The sequence below is a fragment of the Camelina sativa genome, chromosome 13 (genome assembly GCF_030686135.1).
Source record: "Camelina sativa cultivar CO46 ecotype springtype chromosome 13, ASM3068613v1".
NCBI classification, from domain to species: Eukaryota; Viridiplantae; Streptophyta; class Magnoliopsida; order Brassicales; family Brassicaceae; genus Camelina; species Camelina sativa.
Window position 1 is genome coordinate 7,468,226 of NC_141892.1, and position 21,508 is coordinate 7,489,733.

The 21,508-nt window shown below is 38.2% G+C and overlaps 4 protein-coding genes and 1 pseudogene across 18 annotated transcripts; 2 read left to right on the forward strand and 3 right to left on the reverse strand.

Moving 5' to 3' along the window:
• Positions 1 to 35: 35 nt before the first annotated feature.
• On the reverse strand, positions 36 to 3,106 carry LOC104735910 (hypothetical protein At1g04090). Its single transcript, XM_010455789.2, has 2 exons — positions 2,727 to 3,106; positions 36 to 1,759 (listed from the first exon to the last, which is right to left on the reverse strand). Exons 1-2 carry the CDS (start codon positions 2,836 to 2,838, stop codon positions 201 to 203), a joined length of 1,671 nt encoding a protein of 556 aa, XP_010454091.2. The 5' UTR covers positions 2,839 to 3,106; the 3' UTR covers positions 36 to 200.
• A 1,437-nt stretch (positions 3,107 to 4,543) lies between these two features.
• On the forward strand, positions 4,544 to 7,958 carry LOC104735912 (putative receptor-like protein kinase At5g18500). 5 transcript variants are annotated; one of them, XM_010455791.3, is made up of 9 exons: positions 4,544 to 4,821; positions 4,890 to 5,023; positions 5,639 to 6,263; positions 6,350 to 6,454; positions 6,536 to 6,658; positions 6,742 to 6,912; positions 7,009 to 7,138; positions 7,242 to 7,454; positions 7,555 to 7,958. In XM_010455791.3, exons 3-9 carry the CDS (start codon positions 5,662 to 5,664, stop codon positions 7,666 to 7,668), a joined length of 1,458 nt encoding a protein of 485 aa, XP_010454093.1. In that variant the 5' UTR covers positions 4,544 to 4,821; positions 4,890 to 5,023; positions 5,639 to 5,661; the 3' UTR covers positions 7,669 to 7,958. The 5 variants fall into 5 exon arrangements, with proteins under 5 accessions (XP_010454093.1, XP_010454094.1, XP_087337501.1 ...); XM_010455792.3 differs by having other exon boundaries at positions 4,550 to 4,821; positions 4,905 to 5,023; XM_087481375.1 differs by having other exon boundaries at positions 4,553 to 4,592.
• Positions 7,949 to 10,335, reverse strand: LOC104735913 (uncharacterized). Its single transcript, XM_010455797.2, has one exon. It carries the CDS (start codon positions 10,213 to 10,215, stop codon positions 8,116 to 8,118), a length of 2,100 nt encoding a protein of 699 aa, XP_010454099.1. The 5' UTR covers positions 10,216 to 10,335; the 3' UTR covers positions 7,949 to 8,115.
• Positions 10,336 to 12,225: 1,890 nt separating this feature from the next.
• Positions 12,226 to 14,275, forward strand: LOC104738035 (protein CANDIDATE G PROTEIN-COUPLED RECEPTOR 7 pseudogene; annotated as a pseudogene). Its single transcript, XR_015577508.1, has one exon. The product of XR_015577508.1 is annotated as a protein CANDIDATE G PROTEIN-COUPLED RECEPTOR 7 pseudogene (transcript).
• Positions 14,276 to 14,417: 142 nt separating this feature from the next.
• Positions 14,418 to 21,503, reverse strand: LOC104738037 (protein GFS12). 10 transcript variants are annotated; one of them, XR_015577504.1, is made up of 16 exons: positions 21,250 to 21,384; positions 21,022 to 21,143; positions 18,866 to 20,938; positions 18,383 to 18,710; positions 18,053 to 18,261; positions 17,863 to 17,935; positions 17,570 to 17,775; positions 17,409 to 17,471; positions 16,863 to 17,071; positions 16,673 to 16,784; positions 16,074 to 16,546; positions 15,678 to 15,970; positions 15,339 to 15,582; positions 15,191 to 15,264; positions 14,944 to 15,079; positions 14,418 to 14,761 (listed from the first exon to the last, which is right to left on the reverse strand). XR_015577504.1 is itself a non-coding variant. In XM_087480352.1 (16 exons), exons 1-16 carry the CDS (start codon positions 21,382 to 21,384, stop codon positions 14,603 to 14,605), a joined length of 4,929 nt encoding a protein of 1,642 aa, XP_087336478.1. In that variant the 5' UTR covers positions 21,385 to 21,503; the 3' UTR covers positions 14,418 to 14,602. The 10 variants fall into 10 exon arrangements, 3 of the variants coding, with proteins under 3 accessions (XP_087336478.1, XP_087336479.1, XP_087336480.1); XR_015577502.1 differs by having other exon boundaries at positions 17,873 to 17,935; positions 18,053 to 18,268; XR_015577501.1 differs by having other exon boundaries at positions 18,053 to 18,268.
• Positions 21,504 to 21,508: the final 5 nt, after the last annotated feature.

The window sequence follows — 21,508 nt, forward strand, 5'->3', positions numbered from 1 at the left end:
TATCTGTCCTACACATTGTGCTTAAAGAAACCAAATTGTAAATGGAATTTTACATCCTGAATTGAATAAGTATGATTTGGTCCGCTGACTTTTTTCAGCCGTTCAATACAATACTTTTACAATTTTACATCATATCTACACACTAGTATTACACAAAACACTTAAAACAAAAGCTTCACTGAAACAGAGGAGCTCTGTTTTCAACACATTTCATCTCCCACCCAATTATCCTTCTCCTTTGGTCCCGTAGGACCTTCCTCCCCATAAAGCTCAATAGGAAACAGACTCTCAAAAGAATACCTTACAATCAAAGGAAGAAGATCAATGATCTTATTGATCTCAGCTGCAGAATCGTACACTATAGTTGGTCCCCATTCTCTCATAAACTGAAGCCAGCACGGCTCTGAAACCGCTCCTTCCCCTAAATACTCAGCTGCCACGATTCTATACCTCTGGCTAGAATCCACCACGTAGTTGCTTTTCGCAACATCGTTCCTCACTCCAATCCCGAGCTTCGACGGTCCTTGAAGATACATTCCCGGGTGCGGGAAACTCGCGTGCCCGTGTTTGGACGAGTACACTACTGGTTTGTTGCTTCCTTTCACAAACTCAAGATCAGATACATCAACCCATCCTCCACCGCTATGCTGTGAGAAGAACATTTGTGTAAGCTCTCCACTGAAGTTGCTTATCCTGAATGTGAAATGTTCCCAATCACCAACATGCTCTCCAACGCGGTTCATTGGTACGGTGAGAAGCCCTATTTTGAGCGTGGCCGGTCCGTTAAATGGACAAAAGATCCACATCACAATGTCCGTGAAAATCCCACCAACCGCGGGTTTCACGTGAACGTAAAGCTCAGAGCTATCTAGATTTCCCTTCTTTAGATTACTTCTAACTTCGTCGTCTTCAGGGAGATCAATCCAGTAGCTCCCATCGTTTTCTCCACCCTCTGGCAGATTCGAGCCATCAGAGTTAATCTTTTCGCCTTGAGATGTCCCATTACGGTACAGTAACGCTCCGTTTTTAAAGAACCATGGCACGGAGGAAGGCAAGTACGTCTCCTCGGGATGGAAGTAAACCAACGGTCCATAATGGTGAATAAGTGCATGGACCTGGTCAAGATTTGGCATCCCGTTTAGGCTCGGATCAAGATTTTTCAAACAAGCAATGTTCATGGCGGCGGCTTTATTATCAGAAGACCGATCACTACTAGTGCAGCAAAAGAATGACCCAACCGCCACTCCACGAGACCAAATCCCTCTCTCGCAAGGTTTAGTGCTCCACACGTTAAAAGATCCTACGCCAAGAACCTTTTCACTGGCTTCACAACTCTCTGTAAGATCCTCTCTTACACATCTCACTTCATCAGCTTCAGGCTCCTCTGGTCCGTCGGTGACTATAACTCCCACGGCTCTGTAACCAGCTGGAGGATTAGGAAACCAGAAGTAGCAATCTGAATCTGAACTCCAAACTAAGGAATAATTCACGGGTTGTTTCAAAGGAGGGAGATGATCATAAGCATTATGATGGGGATTGTTAGCACGAGCTGCAAGAACAAAGCCTCTTAATGGCTCATTGCTTGGCTGACAGTAATGACCAAGGCAATGGAAACCATCAGGTATCCCAACAGGTTTGTAAAAAGAGGCGCATCTAGTTTTACCACGGGAAGTGCCACATTTCCAGACTCTATCGAACTCGGTGACTTTCACAACTTCGATCTCTCCAAGATTTATCCTTCCGGTAGCAAAACCACTGCCTGAACACAAAGACTAACCAACATTAGACACAAATCAAGATTCCAATCAAGATAATTTGACAGCATTTAAACTAAGATAATAGTAATTAATCATAACCACAACTAAAAATGATCAACTTTATCGTCATCAACTATTACTCCAACTTTATCCAAGGGGGTTGTTGGCACTTAGGACATAAAGAAGAATCAAAACATATCTAAACAAAATTAACCAATAAAGAAAAAAGAAAAAAAAAACATGTCTAAACAATGATTGAATTAATAGTATACCAAATACCATATCCGTCTTCGTTGGTGCAACCTTAATAAATAAATACAATACGGTCATAGACATTATTATTGCTCACATTATTGAAGCTAACAAAAACCTACCTCGTTGCAATAAACATGTGCAGAAGATTAAATTCGCAAAAAAGTCAGTAGCTAAATAACAATATTGATCCTACAACTTTTTATTAGCTTCAGTTCCATTGAATGTTCTAAGTAGTCCAATGACTTTGAGTCTTTGAACATAGAACAAAAATATCTTGAATCATCAAATGTCAAACACAAAGAATCAGTAAACAGATACTATAAGCTCAGGCAAACCAATGTTGAATATTCTCCAACGAATTTTATTAGTCTTTCAGAAAAAGGAAAAAAAAAATTTAAAGGAACTAAATTGCTGAATAATCATGATAATAAATGGAAATATTAAAAGATTAGTTTGGTTTTGATGTATGACTGATCAAAATCAGTTGTTTGATTAACCAAAAGCAAATTCAAGAATTTATAAATGTTTCTGAAATGAGAAAATACTTAACATATGTTGATTTGTCAAAATTATTAAAACAACAAAATAAAATAAAAACTAGTTTGGTTTTGTAACAAAACTCTGCAAGTTGAAAACTAGAAAAATTGTATGATTTTAATAATTAAAAGCAAGAATTGCTAATTCCAAGAAAGGATGGTTGTGTGAGTTGTGAACCTTGAGGCCACCGAGGAAGAGGCAAGGGAAGCGAGAAGGAAGGCTTTGACTCGTAAGATTCCGATTCCAACTCAGAGATTCCTTTGTTCCAGTAGAAGCAGTCGCAAAACATCGTTTTTTTTATTTATAGAGACCAAATCGGCGATTTGTTTCTCCGAAGGAAAACTCCAAGGTTAATATCAGATCGGAGCTTCTCTCTCTTTTCTTCTCAGACTTTCACGGCGAGGAGAGATAAGGAGAGAGAGAGAGAGAGGGATGGGTGTAGTAGTTCGTACTACTTGCGTGTGATAGAGGGGAAGTTCAATGGTGGTGTGTGCCTTTTGGTTGGAAGGAGTTTGGCCTTTTTATTTTCTATTTTTTCGTTGCTTTATTCCTTTTTCAGATTTTGTCCCTTTCTTTATACGTTTTCTATAAAGACCCCTGTATTTACAAATAATTCAAATACAGCCCCTATCTAAACCAAATGTCGAGAAATTTACTCGTTTCTTTCAACCATATACTATTTAATCGTTGTAGTTATCTCGAATAGACCCAAAAGAAACCATCTTGATTCTTGAACATTGGTTTAAAAGATAACTGTTGGTTGAACGAGAATTTAACACACGTCTTTTCATAAATTTTTATGTTTATAAAAATAAAATTTCGTGCTTTTTGTACTAAAGTTCTCTTTTTTTTTTTTTTTTTGTGTGTGTGTGTAACCTTCCTTTTAATTTGTTTTACTTATCATCCGCAAAAAGAACAACAATGCTTACAAGTTTTATCGTAGTAGTGCGTGTTGGATTCTATGTATTTTTAAATACGCAGATTTTTAAAAAATATCTCCATTTCAAATGTGTTTTTTGGCAAATTCCACTATGTCTTTTGCTTTCTATATCATACCAAGTTCCACTAAAGCAATCAATCTCAGAGATACTTAAATACCAAGTTTAAAAAAAAAAAAAAAAAATCAAACAGTCTACCATTAAACAAAACTGGAAATGAAGATTTGAAGAAAAAACGATTCATTAAGTGCTAAAATAGCGTGTTATATATATTGATTCAACACTTGTGTTGTGTGATTTCAGATAAGCTATTTGTGTAACGTCGACCGTTACTGCAGAGAGATGAATGTAATTTTGCCACCAACTAGTGTAAATTGGTCATACGTTATCTGAAATTGCATTCATTTAACTTTTAAGAAAACATTATGTCATTTTCATCAATTCGTCATGGAGATTATTATTTTTTATAAAAAAAATATATTATTACAACATGAATCGAGCCGCCTAGTTAGACTGGACTATTTATAAATTTGATTTATACTTATTAATATATCCGTGTGTTATTTATTTGCTGAAAACTAAAGATGGTGATACTTTTGGCCGGTGCATCTTATAGTATATCAAATTTAAAGTTTCAGCTGCTTAACAGCTTAAGTTAACTAACACACTCGTACTTTCACATGCATTATATAAGTTAGGTCTATGTAGTCCTTGCAAATATTTTTTGTTTATAAATGTCCATATAATAAGTGTTGTTCATTTTCATCAATTTGATTTTAATTCTGTCTTTCTATTTTATCCAAAAACTTCAATGAGATTGTTACCATTCTTCTCTTTTTTTTTTGGACAAAAGATATTATTTACCAAATCATAAACACAATTTGGAGAGAAAACAAAACATCAGACGTTTTTTTTTGTTTTCTACCTAAATAAAACAATTTAAATGGGTATTAATTTTTTTTGACATTTATTCATAATCAAGACCAAAAAAGTAAATGAGGTTTATTATTTTTGTCAACGAGTAAATTAGATTTAGTTTGACATTTCCCTTTAGTTACTTACAGCCTGTCAGTTACAACCAAGAAAACTAAACCTTTTTATTAGAGTGAGTCTTCTTCTTCTTCTTCTTCTTCTTCACTCTTTCAAAAACTTTTTAATCTCTCCTCACAAAAACCAAAACCACAAAAAGTCTTCACCTTGTTTCGTCTTCGTCCGTCGGTCGTCACTTTTGCTTAGCTAATAAAAGCCAGAATAAATAATTGGATTTATATCCTTTTTTCTTACTGTTTTTTTTTTCTTTTGTTATTATTATTGGAACACAGCTGCAATTAAGGGTAAAGCTTCAATCTTTCCCACTCACATTCATTTCTGGTCTTTGATTTTTTTCTTTTTCTCTGCTTAGGTTCTTGTCTTTTAGGTTAGAGATCTTTACAAAAAAGATCCAAAGCTGGAAACTTTCTAGTCAATGCTGGTTAAGATCTGACTTTTTCCTTCAATGTCTCTCTGAAATCCCTCCCAAAATTTTAGCCCCATCAGGTTTGTTCTTCTCACTTTAGAACCTATTTATAATTGTAAGTTCTTTGAGTTTAATTCTTGATTTTTTTTCAAGACTCTCTCTTTTGGTCGTTCTTTGATTCATACAATGCGATGGGTTTGTTTGTTTCTTGAATTTGTTTCTGTTGTCGGTAGAGGTTTTTTCTAGATTAGCTGCTGTTTGAGTTATCTTTTCCTTTTTTGGTTCAACATGTAGTTTTCTATCCAGCTATAGTTGTTTAGCTGGCGTTCGGTCTGAGAACTGAATAATCTGGCAGCTGGCAATTCTTGGGACTTAGGTACAATGTTGGTTTGTTGAATCTGATTTTTCTTAGTCTCTTTTGTTCTCTTTCTTGTCTTTTTGCTTCTTCCTTTCCATTTTTGGCTTCTTAAAGGAGAGAGGCTATGTGCATTTTCTATGGATAGATTTCTATGTTTGAGTAGCTCAAATCTGATATTTGGTATAAGCTTTGTGTTTCTTGGGTTTGATTACTTTGATTCAGGACTAGAAATGGTTCTTTTGATTGGCTCTCTTTTTTTTCCTGTATAAGCAGCACAAGTAACTATAGAGTGTTTTGAGTTCTGAATTCATCGGTTCTACCTCTCATCTTTTTTCAGGTGAGTAAAGCGGAGCTCAGAAGATGGGTTCAGGTTTAAACAACACATTATCTCAGAAATACAGTGGTTTGGAGCTATGGGAGATAATAGTGATTGTTCTGTCCGCTGTTTTCGTCGTAGTTTTAGCTATATCGCTATGGCTTACTTTCAGAAGAAAGACCTCTAGATCTTCTTCTAATCAAATCCCTGTTAGCCGTCAGCTTCCTACTAGTGTTCCTGAAGAAATTAAAGAGATTAGAGTTGATGAGGTTTCTTCAAGCAATGGTGGCAATGGATATCCCTCTATTAGTGAGAAATTTGGGGATAAAGAACCTGAAAAGGGTATAGTAGTAGCAGAGTCAGAAAATGGCAATAGTAGCCGGTCAGGCTCTTTTAATCACTTAGAGAAGAAAGATGGCTCGAGTGTATCTTCTGCTAATCCTTTGACAGCTCCATCTCCTTTGTCTGGTCTTCCTGAGTTTTCTCACCTAGGATGGGGACATTGGTTCACTCTTAGAGATCTTCAGATGGCTACAAATCAGTTCTCGAGGGATAATATCATTGGTGATGGTGGATATGGAGTTGTTTACCGTGGTAACCTTGTTAATGGTACTCCTGTTGCTGTTAAAAAGTTGCTCAACAATCTGTAAGTCTTTTAAAAAATGGTAAATCAAGATTCAAAATTTCTTGAATCTTCTTCTTTTACTAATGGTGGTATTTTGTATTTCTTAGAGGGCAAGCTGACAAAGACTTCAGGGTAGAAGTTGAAGCTATAGGTCATGTTCGCCACAAAAACTTGGTCCGCCTTCTTGGATATTGCATGGAAGGAACACAGAGGTATGTATGTTCTGCTGTAAGTGATATGTAGAATTTCTTCTGAACTTCACTAAACATCAGATGCTGTAACACTTAAATTAGGATGCTGGTATATGAGTATGTTAACAATGGAAATTTGGAGCAATGGCTCCGTGGAGACAATCAAAATCATGAATATCTTACATGGGAGGCACGAGTGAAAATTCTTATTGGAACAGCCAAAGCGTAAGTCTTGTGACGGTTTTTCTGTTTCTTTTTCTTGGTTATGTTTTCGTTATCCTCACCTGAGACGATGGGGGGTGATGCAGGCTCGCGTACCTTCACGAGGCCATTGAACCAAAAGTGGTGCACAGGGACATAAAGTCTAGCAACATTTTGATTGATGACAAATTCAATTCTAAAATTTCTGACTTTGGACTTGCGAAACTGCTTGGCGCTGATAAAAGTTTTATAACTACAAGAGTTATGGGTACCTTTGGGTAAGAGTACTGACTTCTCTCTGTATACTCTTTACACTTTTTACAAGTTGCTCACTTGCTCTTGGGAACTAACTTTTTTTGGTTCTTTGTTTCCAGCTATGTAGCTCCAGAGTATGCGAATTCCGGTCTTCTGAATGAGAAAAGTGATGTCTACAGCTTTGGGGTTGTACTCTTGGAAGCTATAACTGGTAGATATCCGGTGGACTATGCTCGCCCACCACCTGAGGTAACGTTCATAAAATTTTTGTTCATAAAGAGTAAAGACCATCAAAACACATAAACTCTGCTCCCTCACGAGAGTTCCCTGACATCTTTTAACCATGTTGAAGGTACATTTGGTGGAATGGCTGAAGATGATGGTCCAACAAAGACGATCAGAAGAAGTGATTGACCCAAACCTCGAAACAAAACCATCTACAAGTGCTTTAAAAAGAACACTCTTGACTGCTCTAAGATGTGTTGATCCAATGTCTGAGAAACGACCGAGGATGAGCCAAGTTGCACGTATGCTTGAATCCGAAGAATACCCAATTCCTAGAGAGGTTAGCAGGACTTTGAAAACTGTCTCTTATGTCTATTAACCAAATAGATATTTTTGTTGAGTTTGGTGCTGAAAGCTTTTACCAATTTTGAGGATTTCAGGATAGGAGAAGACGAAGGAGTCAGAACGGGACAACAAGAGATTCAGAACCTCCAAGGAACAGTACAGACACTGACAAGAGTGAGTACCATGACCTAAAGCCTGAAGCTGGATAGCCATTGGAAATACTCGAGGTGTAAATTGTCGTAAAGTTATAAGCTTTATGTGAAGTTTCAAGTCCTTGGTTCTTCTCCAGATCTTCTGCGTTATGTGATGTTTCTTTTCTTTTGTAATAAGGAGAGAGAGAGAGGGTGAGTGAGTGTTCATCGTTCGTTGCTTGTATAGTATTTGTTTGTTTGTTGTATTGTCATTTGTTTCTCCACGTTTTGCTCTGTAGGTTGTTTTTGGACCAAGAAAACGGTATTTGCAGGTTTTGTAGGCTATATATGTTAAGTCTTTGAGAAAACGACGTGTAGTTTGCAATGTCCTTGTGGAATATATTGTTATCTGAGACTATCTGACACAGGTCTTTGAAGGCGTACAAACTTTAACTCCAATAATCGACCATGCAAAAGTTGAATAATTCTCTCCAGAGAGTGATACTTATTGTTTTGTTTCCTTAGCTAAGCAGAGGCTCCATTTATAGTCTGGTTTCCTCTGGCTTTCCAATTTCTAATCTTTGCCAGACTCTTCTGCACCTTCATAATACGAGTCTCCAGCTCCAATGCTATCCCCTCTATTGCAAGCTTTCTCTGCCTCAATCTTTCATCAACATCTTCCATTTTAACTTCACTGGTAAATTTTCCAATGCAGATTTTCTTCATTTCTCTATCTTCATGTAGCCAAGACTCTGGTTCCTTGACTGCATCATCGATCATTGCCTTCTTCTCTACATTATCACATGTTTGCCTTGCATTCTCTGTTTTTTGGGCAGTTTCATCATCCTCCACACTCCTTTGCTTTACTTCCATGGAAGCATGGTTTTGACAAGGCCCTGAATCATCATCGCTATCCACCACCATATATCTTCTAGTTCTTTTTCCAAGTGTATCAGAAGCATCACCTCCAGTGTTCTCTACATCACTACACTTCTTCCTGGATCTGATCAATTGAGCAGCGGGCATGTAACCATCTTCTACATCCATAGAACTCTCATCATCATTCTCACTTATCTTATATCTCCTTGCCAACCTACGCCTCCTCGATCTGCATTTTTTAGGAAAGCCTTCGTCTAACTTCTGAATCACTTGACTCAAAGGCAATATATTGGGAGATACATCTGTATCTATATCATCATCATCATCATCAAATGTATTCCTTGCATTAAAAGCTTCAGTTGATTCTTTCTGCATAGAGTCTGAAACTGATTTCAACCACCAGTCTTGGTATCTCGCAGTGACAGAACCTCGATCGTGGCGTGAAGGCATGTAGAGCTTAAAACCATCAAGAGACTTACTGTAATCATCCCAAGACTCCTTTTCTGTGAAGTTACTGTGAAGAGTAAGCAAAGCTGCAGGGAGATCTTGAGACAGGCCAAATTGCATTGCAACACGATTAGGATAGTAATCCTCAACAAAACCAATCCCAACAAGCCTGGAACTCCTCACAGATCGAGCAAATGAAATAAACTCATCTTCAAGACTGTCAACAACAGTCACCCACATAGCTTCTTCAAGGTAAAAACGAAGAGGGTTCCAGTTCTTCAACGGTTGAGTGTAAGGTCGCCAGTCGAAATCATCAAACTTCAATCTCACATCCTTAGATCCTTGTGCGAGACTGTCCCACTGAGCTATCCTAGGTTCACCTTTGGGTATATCTCTAGGCTTTGGTCTAATGTTCCTGAATCTCTCCCATGCCCAAACTTGGACTAACTTAAAGAGAGACCTGAGATTCACTTTGGCAGCACATTTGCCTCTAGCGAAAACACTGAGTTGACCCAAATCTTTGTACAGGGCAGCGAGAACAGCAGGGGCAAGAGCAATCCTTTCACCTCTAGCTAAACGAACAGCGATTGGGATAACATGTTTAGTAATACAACGACGAGCTCTAGCTGGAAAAACGAAAAACGAAAGCCACAGAACAAGAAAAGCTTCATGCTCCATCTGGTCACCTCTACCCAAGAAGATCGATTTCCATGATCTTAAGCTCACTCTCTCACCTCTGAAAGCTTTCTTCAGTCTTAATTTCTCAAGTTTCGCTGCGGAAGCTCTCATCTCTGAGGTCTCTAAAGGAGCAAAAGCCGGAGAACCCAGAACAGAAAACCCTAGAAGCACCGTTACATCCTCTAACGTAATCGTCGCTTCACCCCATGGGAAGATGAAAGATTTGGTTTCGGAACACCATTTCTCGGAAACGGAGAAGATCAGAGACGGGCTTTTCGTGATATTGTAAGTAGATGCCTTGATTGCTTCAAAAATCCCAGCTTTTTTCCAAATGGGTTTATACAAAGCTTCCATTTTTCCAAGCCAAGATACGAAATGGTGCTCTGCAAACCAAAACCCAGAGAAGAAATCCCTTGAAGTCTCTAGCTGCAGAGAAGTATCAGCGCGACGGGGAAGCTTGGATACAGTAACAGAGCCATCAATGGAGGTAGACAAGGGTTTAAGGAAATGGGCTTTTCTCAAGCAACGGCCTTTGCCGCCGTTCTCAGAAGAAACCATCACTTCTTCTCTCTCTTCGATGATGAGATTCTCCATCAGTGATGATGATGATGGCAATGCCATGGAGGGAGAGTAGAAGAAGCAAGAAAGCTAGGGATTTGAAGATCAAAAGATGGAGACTTTAATTTGCTATATGCACGGAAAAGGAAAGATGCAATGTAGCTAGAAAAAATAAAGGTTTTAGACTTTAGGGAGACCGAACGGAACGCGGTTGTTTTTTATTTGGCAGACGAATATGGCTGACTCATCATCAATCAAAAAAGTACCAATCTCATTTTTTTATTTAAAAAAAAAATGTAAAATCTTTTCCAACATATATTATTTATTAAAAAAAAAAATCAAAACATCATTTATTAATTTAACTAAAGGTGATTCAACCAAAATAGTAAAATCACATTTTCCTACCAAAAACACAAAATTATTTTTATTAAAACTATGCTTTCCCGCCAAATCCATAAAAACTTGTTTTTCCACCAAAACCGTAAAAACGTGTTTTTCCGCCAAAAAAACAAAATTGTCTTTTTAATCAAAATGTTTTTTTCTTTTCAAAACCGTGTTTTCCCACAAAAAAAATGCAAAATTGTCTTTTGTTATCAATTTTTTTGTTTCTCAAAGCCGTGATTCTCGCCAAAACCGAATAAACCGAGTTCCACCAGCATTAAAAAATATTGTTGTGATTTTTCCCAACAAAATTACAAAACCACACATTATTACCAAAATTATATACTTAAACAGGTTCAATAGGTAAAACGGGGTAATGTATGTTTAAATGGGTATAGTTAAATGAATTTCAAATATATATGGATTTAAATAGATTTATACTTAAATGGGGTGGATTTAAATGGCATGAGTTTAAATGGGGTGGGTTTACCCATTTTAACATCCCTACAACACCCAATAAAACTTAAACAACCTATAGATTATATAGAGTACAAATAATCACAAAAAGGTTAGTTTTACAGTGAAAGTTAGAAACCTCAATATATGAAACAAGTAGATGTATAAAGTTTTTTATACATAGACTAATTTTTTTTTTCACCATTAGAGCATCATTTATAAACATAAGCCAACTAACAATAAAACAAACTATAAAATATAAAAAGTCAGAAAGTAATTAATTTTAAATTAAAAGAATTAAAAATCAACTTAATAACAACTATTTTGGAAAACAATTTTTACTGTGATATATTCAATTCCTTTTAAAATGCAAATGCATGATATATGATAATGTAAGTTATACCAAAAATAGTAATAAATATTTCCAAAAAGGATTTGTAGTAATAATCATAGCTATTTATCTGAAATACAAATGTGTGACTAAAATCAAATTTTTGTAATATTATGTTTTCAGTATTTATCCTTAAGGTTTTAATTTAGCTAAATTTTATATCTTGAAAATGTAGATGTGTTGTTAAAATCAAACTTTGTTTTAATGAATTTTATTGGTCAAACATACTATAATCAAAAAGGATAAGTAAAAATTGCATAGAGAGAGAGATTCATATATGATAACTGAAAACGAGACTATAAAAACATATTCCGGTAACGTTTTAATTCAGTCTCTCCTATTACACGTCTCTCTCTTTATGGTTGAGTTCCATAAAATAGCTACATCAAGGGATAGACCTGCTCTATATCTAATTTTCACTCTCTCTATACACGCTCCAAACGCCTCTTTCCTCTGTGAAGATGCTTTCACATGTATTACACTTTTACGAATGTTGTATAAAACATCCTTAGCTAACTCTAAACCTTTCTTCACAATGATGTTTAGAATATGAGCACAAGATCGCATGTGCATAAACTTTCCATCGCATACCAAATTACTACCACTAATTATCTGAAGTTGACCCTTAAGAATTTTTTGCATATTGTTATTTTTCGTAGCATTATCTAATGTAACGGTGACAACTTTCTTCTCTAAACCCCATTCTTTCAAACAATCAACAATCTTTAGTGTGAGGAGACTTCAACTCACAAAAATCTAGAATTTTATTGTGCAAGTTCTAGCTATCGTCGATAAAATGGGGAGTTACACAAATAAAATCCATCATAGAAGTCCGAACTGACAATAAATTCGAAGTAAAACAAACTCTACTATTATGTTTTGCAAAAACCTCTTTTAACTTTTCTTTTTCAATCTCATATCTCACAAAAACATCACCAGCAGTTGTTTGCCTACTAATAATTAGGATTCAAGTATTTGTCCCTCGCCCTTACTTTCTCAAGTATTTTTGTAATATTATGTTTTTAGTAACTATCCCTTAAGTTTTATCATACTATAATATAGCTAAATATTATATCTTAGAAATGTTAGATGTGTTATTAAAATCAAAATTTGTTGCATGTAATGAATTTTATTGGTCAAACTTAAAATTCTATAATCTAATCAAAAAGGATTTGTAAAAAACTGCATAGAGAGAGAGAGAGAGAGATTCAGATCTGATATAACTTAAAAAAGGAGACTATAATAAATTCATACTTCGCCGACGTTTTAGTTCAATCCTTTTACACGTCTCTCTCTCTCTCCCGGAGTAGTAACAATGACGAAAATGCCCTTCTCCGTCGTCGTCGTCGCCTTCTTCCTCCTCTTCACCGCCGCACCTTCAATGGCGGAGATCAAATCCCTCGTCATCTCCGACGACGCACGTCCGATGATCCTCTTCGAGAAATTCGGATTCACGCACACAGGCCACGTCACCGTCTCAATCTCATCCGTCTCCGTCGTCTCCACCTCCTCAGATCCGAATCCAGAACCTTCGCGTCTCGGATTCTTCCTCCTCTCGGAAGAGTCACTTCTCCAGGTCCTCCTCGAGATCCAGCAGAACCCTAGATTCTGCGTCCTCGATTCGCACTACGTCACTCATCTCTTCACGTTCAGAGATCTATCACCACCACCAAACTCCAGATTCAACCAATCGTACCCAGTCACTTCCCCTAACGAGTACTCTCTCTTCTTCGCCAATTGCGTCCCTGAAACCAAAGTCTCCATGGCGGTTCGTACGGAGATGTATAACAAAGATCCCAACGGATCTAAAGACTACCTACCAGCTGGATCTACTCAATTGCCTACTCTCTACTCCTTCTTCTTCCTCTGCTACGTTGCTTTCCTCGGTTTCTGGAGCTACACTTGCTACACGAACAAGCTTACCGTTCATCGGATCCATCTCCTCATGGCAGGTCTGCTTCTAATCAAATCCTTGAATCTGATCTGTGCAGCTGAAGATAAACATTACGTGAAGATCACAGGAACGCCTCATGGCTGGGATATACTCTTTTACATCTTCCAGTTCATCCGTGTTGTGCTTCTCTTCACCGTGATCATCTTGATCGGAACTGGCTGGTCGTTTTTGAAACCTTTCTTGCAGGAGAAAGAGAAGAATGTTTTGATCATTGTGATCCCTCTTCAGGTATTAGCCAACATTGCTTCCATTGTGATTGGTGAAACTGGACCTTTTATCAAAGATTGGGTTACTTGGAACCAAGTGTTTTTGCTCGTTGATATCATCTGTTGCTGTGCGATCATCTTCCCTATCGTTTGGTCGATTCGATCTTTGAGGGAGACTTCGAAAACAGATGGTAAAGCTGCGAGGAACTTGTCGAAGCTCACGTTGTTTAGACAGTTCTACATTGTTGTCATTGGGTATCTTTACTTCACGAGAATCGTGGTGTTTGCGCTTAAAACGATTGCTGCTTATAAGTACCAGTGGGTGAGTTTTGCAGCAGAGGAGATTGTTAGTTTGGTGTTCTATGTCATCATGTTTCATATGTTTAGGCCTGAGGAGAAGAATGAGTACTTTGCTGTTGATGATGATGAAGAAGAAGCTGCTGCTTTGGCCCTTAGGGATGAAGAGTTTGAGCTTTAGAAAAATGGAGGATTCTTCTTGGTAAGCAAAAGATTTATTCTTTTTTTTTCTCCCTCACTATGTCTATGTTAAAAAGTCGTCTAATACTTCAACTGTCATTGTTCCCTTTTTTTTTTTTTTTTTTGGTTAATTTTTGTTCTTCCTTACATTTAAATTGTCTTTGTTATCACACTTCTTCGTATGGCTTTACATCAATGTGGATCTTTGGGGCTGTAGCAAATTTTATTTGAAAGATTATACTATGATCATTTTCAAAATTATGTATCAGTGTGTTGTTAACAATTTACAATTCAACATTTTTACTTACTCCAACCATATTTTTACTGAAACCACACTATTTCATCATCTAACATCCACAATTTATATCTTCACATGATTATGTGTTTAAAAACTGAAAGAGAGGAAAAAATACATCAGTCATTGCTCATTACCACATTTAGCCATTAACAAATAATTCCTCTTTCTCTCCATCACAATCATACCAGTGAGCGTGCTTGGCACTATCCAAAACATAAAATATAGAGAGGGCCGTAGAATTTGTTAAAAAACAATGATATGATATAGTATATAGTTTGTATATAATTTCAACAACAGATTCTCAAGTAACCATCATGTCCTCCAACGATGAACAATCTGGAGAATGGTAAAACACATATGGTTGATAAATCCGATCTGACTCTTCCTCCTTTCTCCGCCATATACAGTTTCTGTGGTATTATCCGCTGCTGCTGCTGTTGCTCCTCCTGTCAATTCGACAAAACCGGTCATTTTTCACACACTTTACCTTGTTTTCACGACGGTTCTGTGCTTAAAACGACTATAAAAACATGGTTCATTGATCAAATTTTAATATTACAGTTTAGGCTTATAGGCAAAGTGATCAAGGCGTGTTTGCTTTAACTCAATACGGAGTGAGAATCTATACCTCGTCTTGAGACTTTGAAAGTGGGAAAATCCCGATATTGTTTCTTGAGATGGAGATAACGTCCTTGCCCCAGATGGAGAAACCCGAAACACCGTCGTTGTGTCCTTTGACAATAAAAGGCTGTGGTGTCCAGCTCCTGTTTTACCAGAAAGATAATAAACCACTATTAGTTCCCATGTAGATACCAAGGAAAACTAAAACAAAAACTCACAAGAAAACAAAAAATCGTTATGATTGTTTTGCTTACTTCCTTAAGTCCCAGATCCGTAAAGTTTTGTCAAGTGAGCTGGAAACAAGTAAATGGCTCTCAGGTGCCGCTAACTGCAAGAACAAATAATTGGAAGATGAGATTGAGAAGAAAGGCCACATTAACTTTGGAAATCAGCTTAATTCACCTTTGTCACGTATCCGTCGTGAGCTCTCCAGGAGGAAATAAATCCACTTTCCCTCAAGTCAAATAGCCTACACTGGCCAGAACTAAAACCAGCTGCAATCCAAGAAGGTGATACTGAAACTCCGTCTCCATGTTTTGTTTGAGACCCTCCTGAACAAAGAGCAGATACGAGAGAACTGAATCCAGATTCAATAGGTTCTCCTCCCCAAAGTTGAAGCTTCTGGCCTCGAGCTAGATCAATAAACCTGAATTTTGCAGTGGAATTGAGTAAAAATTGTTGCATATTACACCTAATGCTTTTTTTTTTTTTTTTGAATTTCTAGTGTAGTGGATACTATACCTGAGGGCACCGAATCCGGTTCCAACAACGAGCTGATCCATGTATTCTAAATAATGCATACATGTATACAAGTTCTCATCGAATATCCCACTTGATAATCCATGTGATGCAAGTCTATTACACTGATTGGAATTATTCTTTGATGACGGATATAAAGAAGCTTGATCTTGATCAGTCTGTGACTCGGAGAACAAAGATATTAGTTTCCCGGTTTGGCTGTTCCACACATGTATAGTTCCGTCACAAGATGCTATCTTTCCGGTAGATGACAGTATACTGATGTCATTAACAACCTAAATTATACAAGTAACAATTAGGTGCATACTTCCTAAATTATGGGTATGAGAGTTATTATCTGCATGACGTAAGAAGGTAATAATAATACAAGGAACCAACCTCTTCATGGGCATGATAACCAGATACACAACTTAAGCTTGCTAGTTCCCACTTCTGAACACTTCCCTTAAACCCTGGATCAATTCCTGAGGTGAAAACTGTGCACTCATCTTCAGAAACCACTAATGATCTTAGAGCTCCATGGTGGGCACGCGCAGAAGACAACACAGATGCTCTAGTTTTCCATTGATGCTCATCTTTGAGGTTTCCAAAACGCCCAATGTAAAGCCCTTCCCAACAAGCTACTGGACTAGGAAACCATGACCACGGTTCACGCGCCAAAGGGTTTGAAACTGCTTCTTGTTCTTCAACTGGGACATGTATATGAGGTTTTAACTGATTTGAATTTCTCAACCCCTGCGACTGGGGAACCGACCGTCCAGATCCGTTGAGCAACATCTTAGGAGGCTGCTTAGATGCAGGGCCCTTGGTTAGAACAGGCCTAGCTTCCACATTACGTCGAGAAGATCGTCCTGTGTATTCCCACTGAATCAAAATAGATTCAGTGATAAATGTTCATAGCACAATGGGAATCTGTATATATATCAAATTTTATAGCAACGGAAACCAGAGTTCTTCTATATATTAAGAAAGAATACCTTCCAGTTATGATGCTTTAGCAGATATTGCTCAAGGAGTAGCCAGGTTGGACAACCTTGACGTAATTTCTCCATACCAAGAAGTGAGGCGAAAGAAGGATAGAGAAGCAACCTGTAATTTCTACAACGTTAGGACATAAAAAGGAAAATACAAAAAGTTATTTACTAATGATTCAGGTGAATTACGCACACAAGATCCATACGGCTTTTGATTGGAGATTCTGGATGAAAATTTTGCTTGGCAGCCCTGATCTTCCAGCTTAACGAGTCAGATGCATCTGTACTTCTCTCAGAAAAAGCAAACTCATCAAAAAGCTCCTTCAACTGTGGAAGAACATGCAATGCAGTCAACTCTTGTCCAAGCCGCTGGCAAATTGACATCAGAGAAGTTGCAGCAATCTGAAACATTGAAGAAAGCAACATTTAAAAAGAAAATCAAATGTTAAAAAGGCCTTCCATATGTTTGCAAAGAGCAGTAAAGAGGTGTACTGATGGATCCTCTTACAAATAAGGCATTGATACATAATGCAAATATCAATAGAACTAACTTCACAGCAGAGCCACTAAAATTAAGCTAAATCTTCGTTTTTTTTAGTCAATCTTATTTCACCACTTAAAGTGAGTTACTCAATTGCCAACTTAAACCAGGTCGTACATCTTGATTATACATCATTATCATTAACACCTCCCTCAAAGTTACTGATGAAGTAAAATAGAGAAATAAAATCAATAATACCTGAAGGACCCGCAACTCTAGATTTTTCTGCATAAGAACTCTTACATGTAGGCACAACCGACCCTATGTAATGATAAGACAAGCCACACCAGCAAAAAGAAAACATAAGTGCTTAACGTAAACTACAGTAAAGATAGACAGAGCAAAATTTTAAAACATACTTTGGTCAGCTCATGTATAAGCAACTCGTCTGATATAAGAGCAATTAGACCATCGAGTGTGATTAGGCAATCAGTCAGTGCCAAAGAACACCAGCTATGAACCGGCTCTGGTTTTTTCAAAGAAGAAAGATCGATACAGAAGTAAACAACATGTTCAAGCAATGGCAGCATCTGTTTGACAATGAAGTTCACGCCCAACAGTCTCCCTGAAAATTTAACAATATGACAACCACTTAGCTAGATATGAAATTTCCAGGTAGAGCAAGTTGCTTCAACTAACAGATAGGGTGTACCAATTCTGACCAGCAGATCAATCCCATCAGTGCATATTCCTTTTCCGAAGTAACTAATCAGAGGCAGTATAGTCTGTATCAAGGGACAAGTCAGCATCCAAAACAGAAACTCAGAAACACGTAACATACCCGATGAAAGGTACATATATAAAAATGGAGTGGAGGACAAGAACAAGAAAACTTCTCTGACCTGATGTACTGTAACAGGGGTACCAAGCTCTTCGCTTGAACCAATCAGCAGCACAGAAGCTGCAGAAGCCGAGATCTTGTCCGGAGAATTATACAACTTTGATATGACTAAAGGATGAATCATTTCGAGATATACTCTCTTTCCAATTTGATTCCATAGTTCCCTCACAAACGAATCTTGAAGAAGTGAAACTTTCAAATGCGAGTAACCTGTGGTCTAACATATGATACTCTGTCAGAAGACATTAATTGAACTTAACAAGATGCTGATACTCTAACCACAGAAATTTAGATCTAGAAATTTCATCAGGAACCAACAATATATGTGTACCAGTAAGATCTTCTGGATAGAAGGCAAGACAAGTCTCTTCACCGCCATTGGTGTCAAAGACTTTGTAAATTCCTTGAGAAGTACATAAGCCAATTCACACTCGTCCTCAGATAAAGGTGTTGTGACTAGTGGCAAACAGTACACAGCACACATCTCTGCAACAAATGTTCCCATTGTTTTCAAGGCTCCCTGTTTGGCAAAATTTGCAGCATAACACAAGCGTGTTTGATCTTTAGCCAAAAGGTGAAGAGGAGCAGCAAACAAGTGAGCTGACCTCACTGTAGCTGAGAAATACGGAGAGTCCAGAAGACTCTTTGCTGAGGGCCTCCTACATGTTGCGAAAGGAGAGAGTAATTAGGCATTCACACCTAAAAAGACAAAATGTGTTACTACACATTTTTATCAGCACATATCACACAGTCATAAACACAGTGAAGTAACAAAGAAGAACAGGGTTTAACATAAAGGGTGAGAAAAAAATACCTTCTCCAATCTTGTTCAATACATGCTTCGACAAGTACCTGAGTAGGAGGAGGAAGTTCCTTGACCAATTCAGGTAAGTCACCACCTTCTAAATAAGCAGCCAAAGACACAGAGTTGAATAGCGGCCGCATCAAATAAAGTTCTGCCAGGACACAGCCTATAGAAAAAATATCCCCTGCAATGTCCTTGGAAAAGTTTCTTGCGCAGAAATCTTGCCGCCATAGTAACAACTCCTGAAGTTCTGTCGATGCTTTGTCTCTCACCTCCATATGCTCAATTAGATAACTCAAACTTATACTTGATGGTAAACCTTTGTTTTCTGAAGTTCCAGGGAGACTATTATTTTCTTTGTTAGTGTTTTCACTGGAAGAATCATGCAAAGGAGACTCAACTAAGTTTTGATGAAGATGATACTTTGGACTTAGATGTGATGCATGATCAGAAAATGCAGATGCCTCTTCAGTTTCTTCCAGATAGTCATCAGCTTGGAGGATGATGGACCTCTTGTTGTCCACACCAAAGCCATGGAATGTATGCATTTCTAGTTCATTTCTACTTTGTTCCTTTTCACGAGAATACCCAAGGCGTACCGGATGAGGCCGAAAAAAGAGTTGACGACGTCCAACTGACCTTGGTACTGTCGGCTCAGATGAAGACAACATAACATTCTTTGCAGTAATAGCAGCCTGTCCTGACATTTTGTAACCAAACGTTATATCAATCCAGTGATGTATGAGAGATGAAACATGGGGGCTTTCCAGGGCATCTCGATGCAATTTAATGAACTCCTCAGGGCTGCTTGTCCATGGAGGTACAGCTAAATCAGACATACTAGGATGAACGGAGCAAAAGATGCGGGGATCGCAGTAAAACTCAGGGATGCACTCGTCAGGGGTCCAATCATAAAGCCTTTGCATGTCGGAGGGATACTCATTAGGTTCATACACAGACCGAACTGCCTTTCGCAGGACACTCAGTGGTAGTCTTCTTGCTTTGTAGCTGCAAACAGCCAGCTCAGACAGACATTCATCCGAAACATGATGCGGAGACTCAAATGTTGAATAGGTGAAATCTAATTGTTCATCTCCTTTTGCCAATCTCCATTTGCTTTTTCTCAAATCCCGCCAGCCTGAGTCACTATCATTTTCAGGTTTTTTGCTGAAATCTATGACCCATGGCATTACCGGATGAAATGTGTGGTCCCCCCACCGTCGACCTGCTAATTTGTTTAATACAAGTAAATACTCAAAATTGCTTAACTCTCCCCTCCACCATTTATTAAAGTGAGTCTGCCAGTCCAAATCTAAAGAAATTTTAAGATCAGCATAAAGGCCATAAGAATAACAACCCTCTGCACACCACCATCTTCCTGAAGCAGATGATTTGGCATCTCTAGAACCTAAATCAGGCTTGCTATAGATCTTTAACCAACTCCATAATGAATCAGACAGCAATATGCTTGACGGACGAATGTCACCATGCGAAGCCCTCAACCCATGCAAGTGAGCTAACGCAGACAATAGCTGATATATCAGAAAATCTCTATGCCATTCTGACTTAATAGCACTGGGGCTGTAGTGGAGAATATTCTCTAATGTATACGGTGCTTTGGGGAGCACTGAGACCAAACAATCAGATGATGCCAAAAGTCCTAAGACCGGAGCTAGATTCGGATGCCTCAGACATGGAAGTTTGCTGTTGTCCTCTGACAATGGTAACCCAAGAAGACGAAGGAAACTGCTGATATCTTGTCCAGATGGCTTCCCATCAATCAGGCGATGTAGAGAGGCTAAAACTTGATCTTCTGGACACTCAGAAAGGAAACTAACAGCAAGCTTTTGAAGATCAGATGCAGAACGTTTTCTAACCCGAGCAATTGGTAAAAGTGCAGCTATTCTTTTCCAACATGAAAAACTACCTGAAAGCTCACAAGTAACACTTCCACAAGTAATGTTCTCTGTATCATCATATTCAGTAGGCTGAGAGCCACTGGGTGAACAATCCAAACACTCATCAGTTTCAACAGCATCATTTGAATTTCCACCTTCTCGATCTCCAACAACACATCTCTCGCTGCAAACAAAAAAAGAAGTTTGCTCAAACCACAAATAATAGATTCAAGTCTTACCCTAAGGAGAAAGCAACCGAGACCGTACGCGTAATTGGCTAAGCAACCATATTCTTCCTTCCGGAGATACTCCAAAACGAACTGAGACGAAGTGGATTCACTAGAATAAGAAGAAGAAGAAGCAGATACTTCCTCGCTAGAATCAGAAACCTACACAAACACCAATTTGAAAGAAGCAGCTCTAATTCCAATACTTCCACCATTGAAATCTACAATACAGATAATGACTAGAGGAGGGAGAGTAAAGGGACTAGACCTCAACGACGGCGGAGGATCCAAAAGGTAGCGGCGAATCGGAGAGGCCGTAAGAGAAGACGATCTGGTCGGAGAAGTCTGATTTGATACGTTGATCTAGGCAATCGAAGCAGAGGTCACTTGCTTCACCTCGCATCCCTTCTTTTTTTTGGGAGGAAGAGAGACGGTCGTCGTCGCAATGGATCCGATCAATCTCGGCGACCTGAAGGAGAAAAAGCGCGGCCAAACAACGCCGTGTTTTCTCTTGTACGACGACGTTT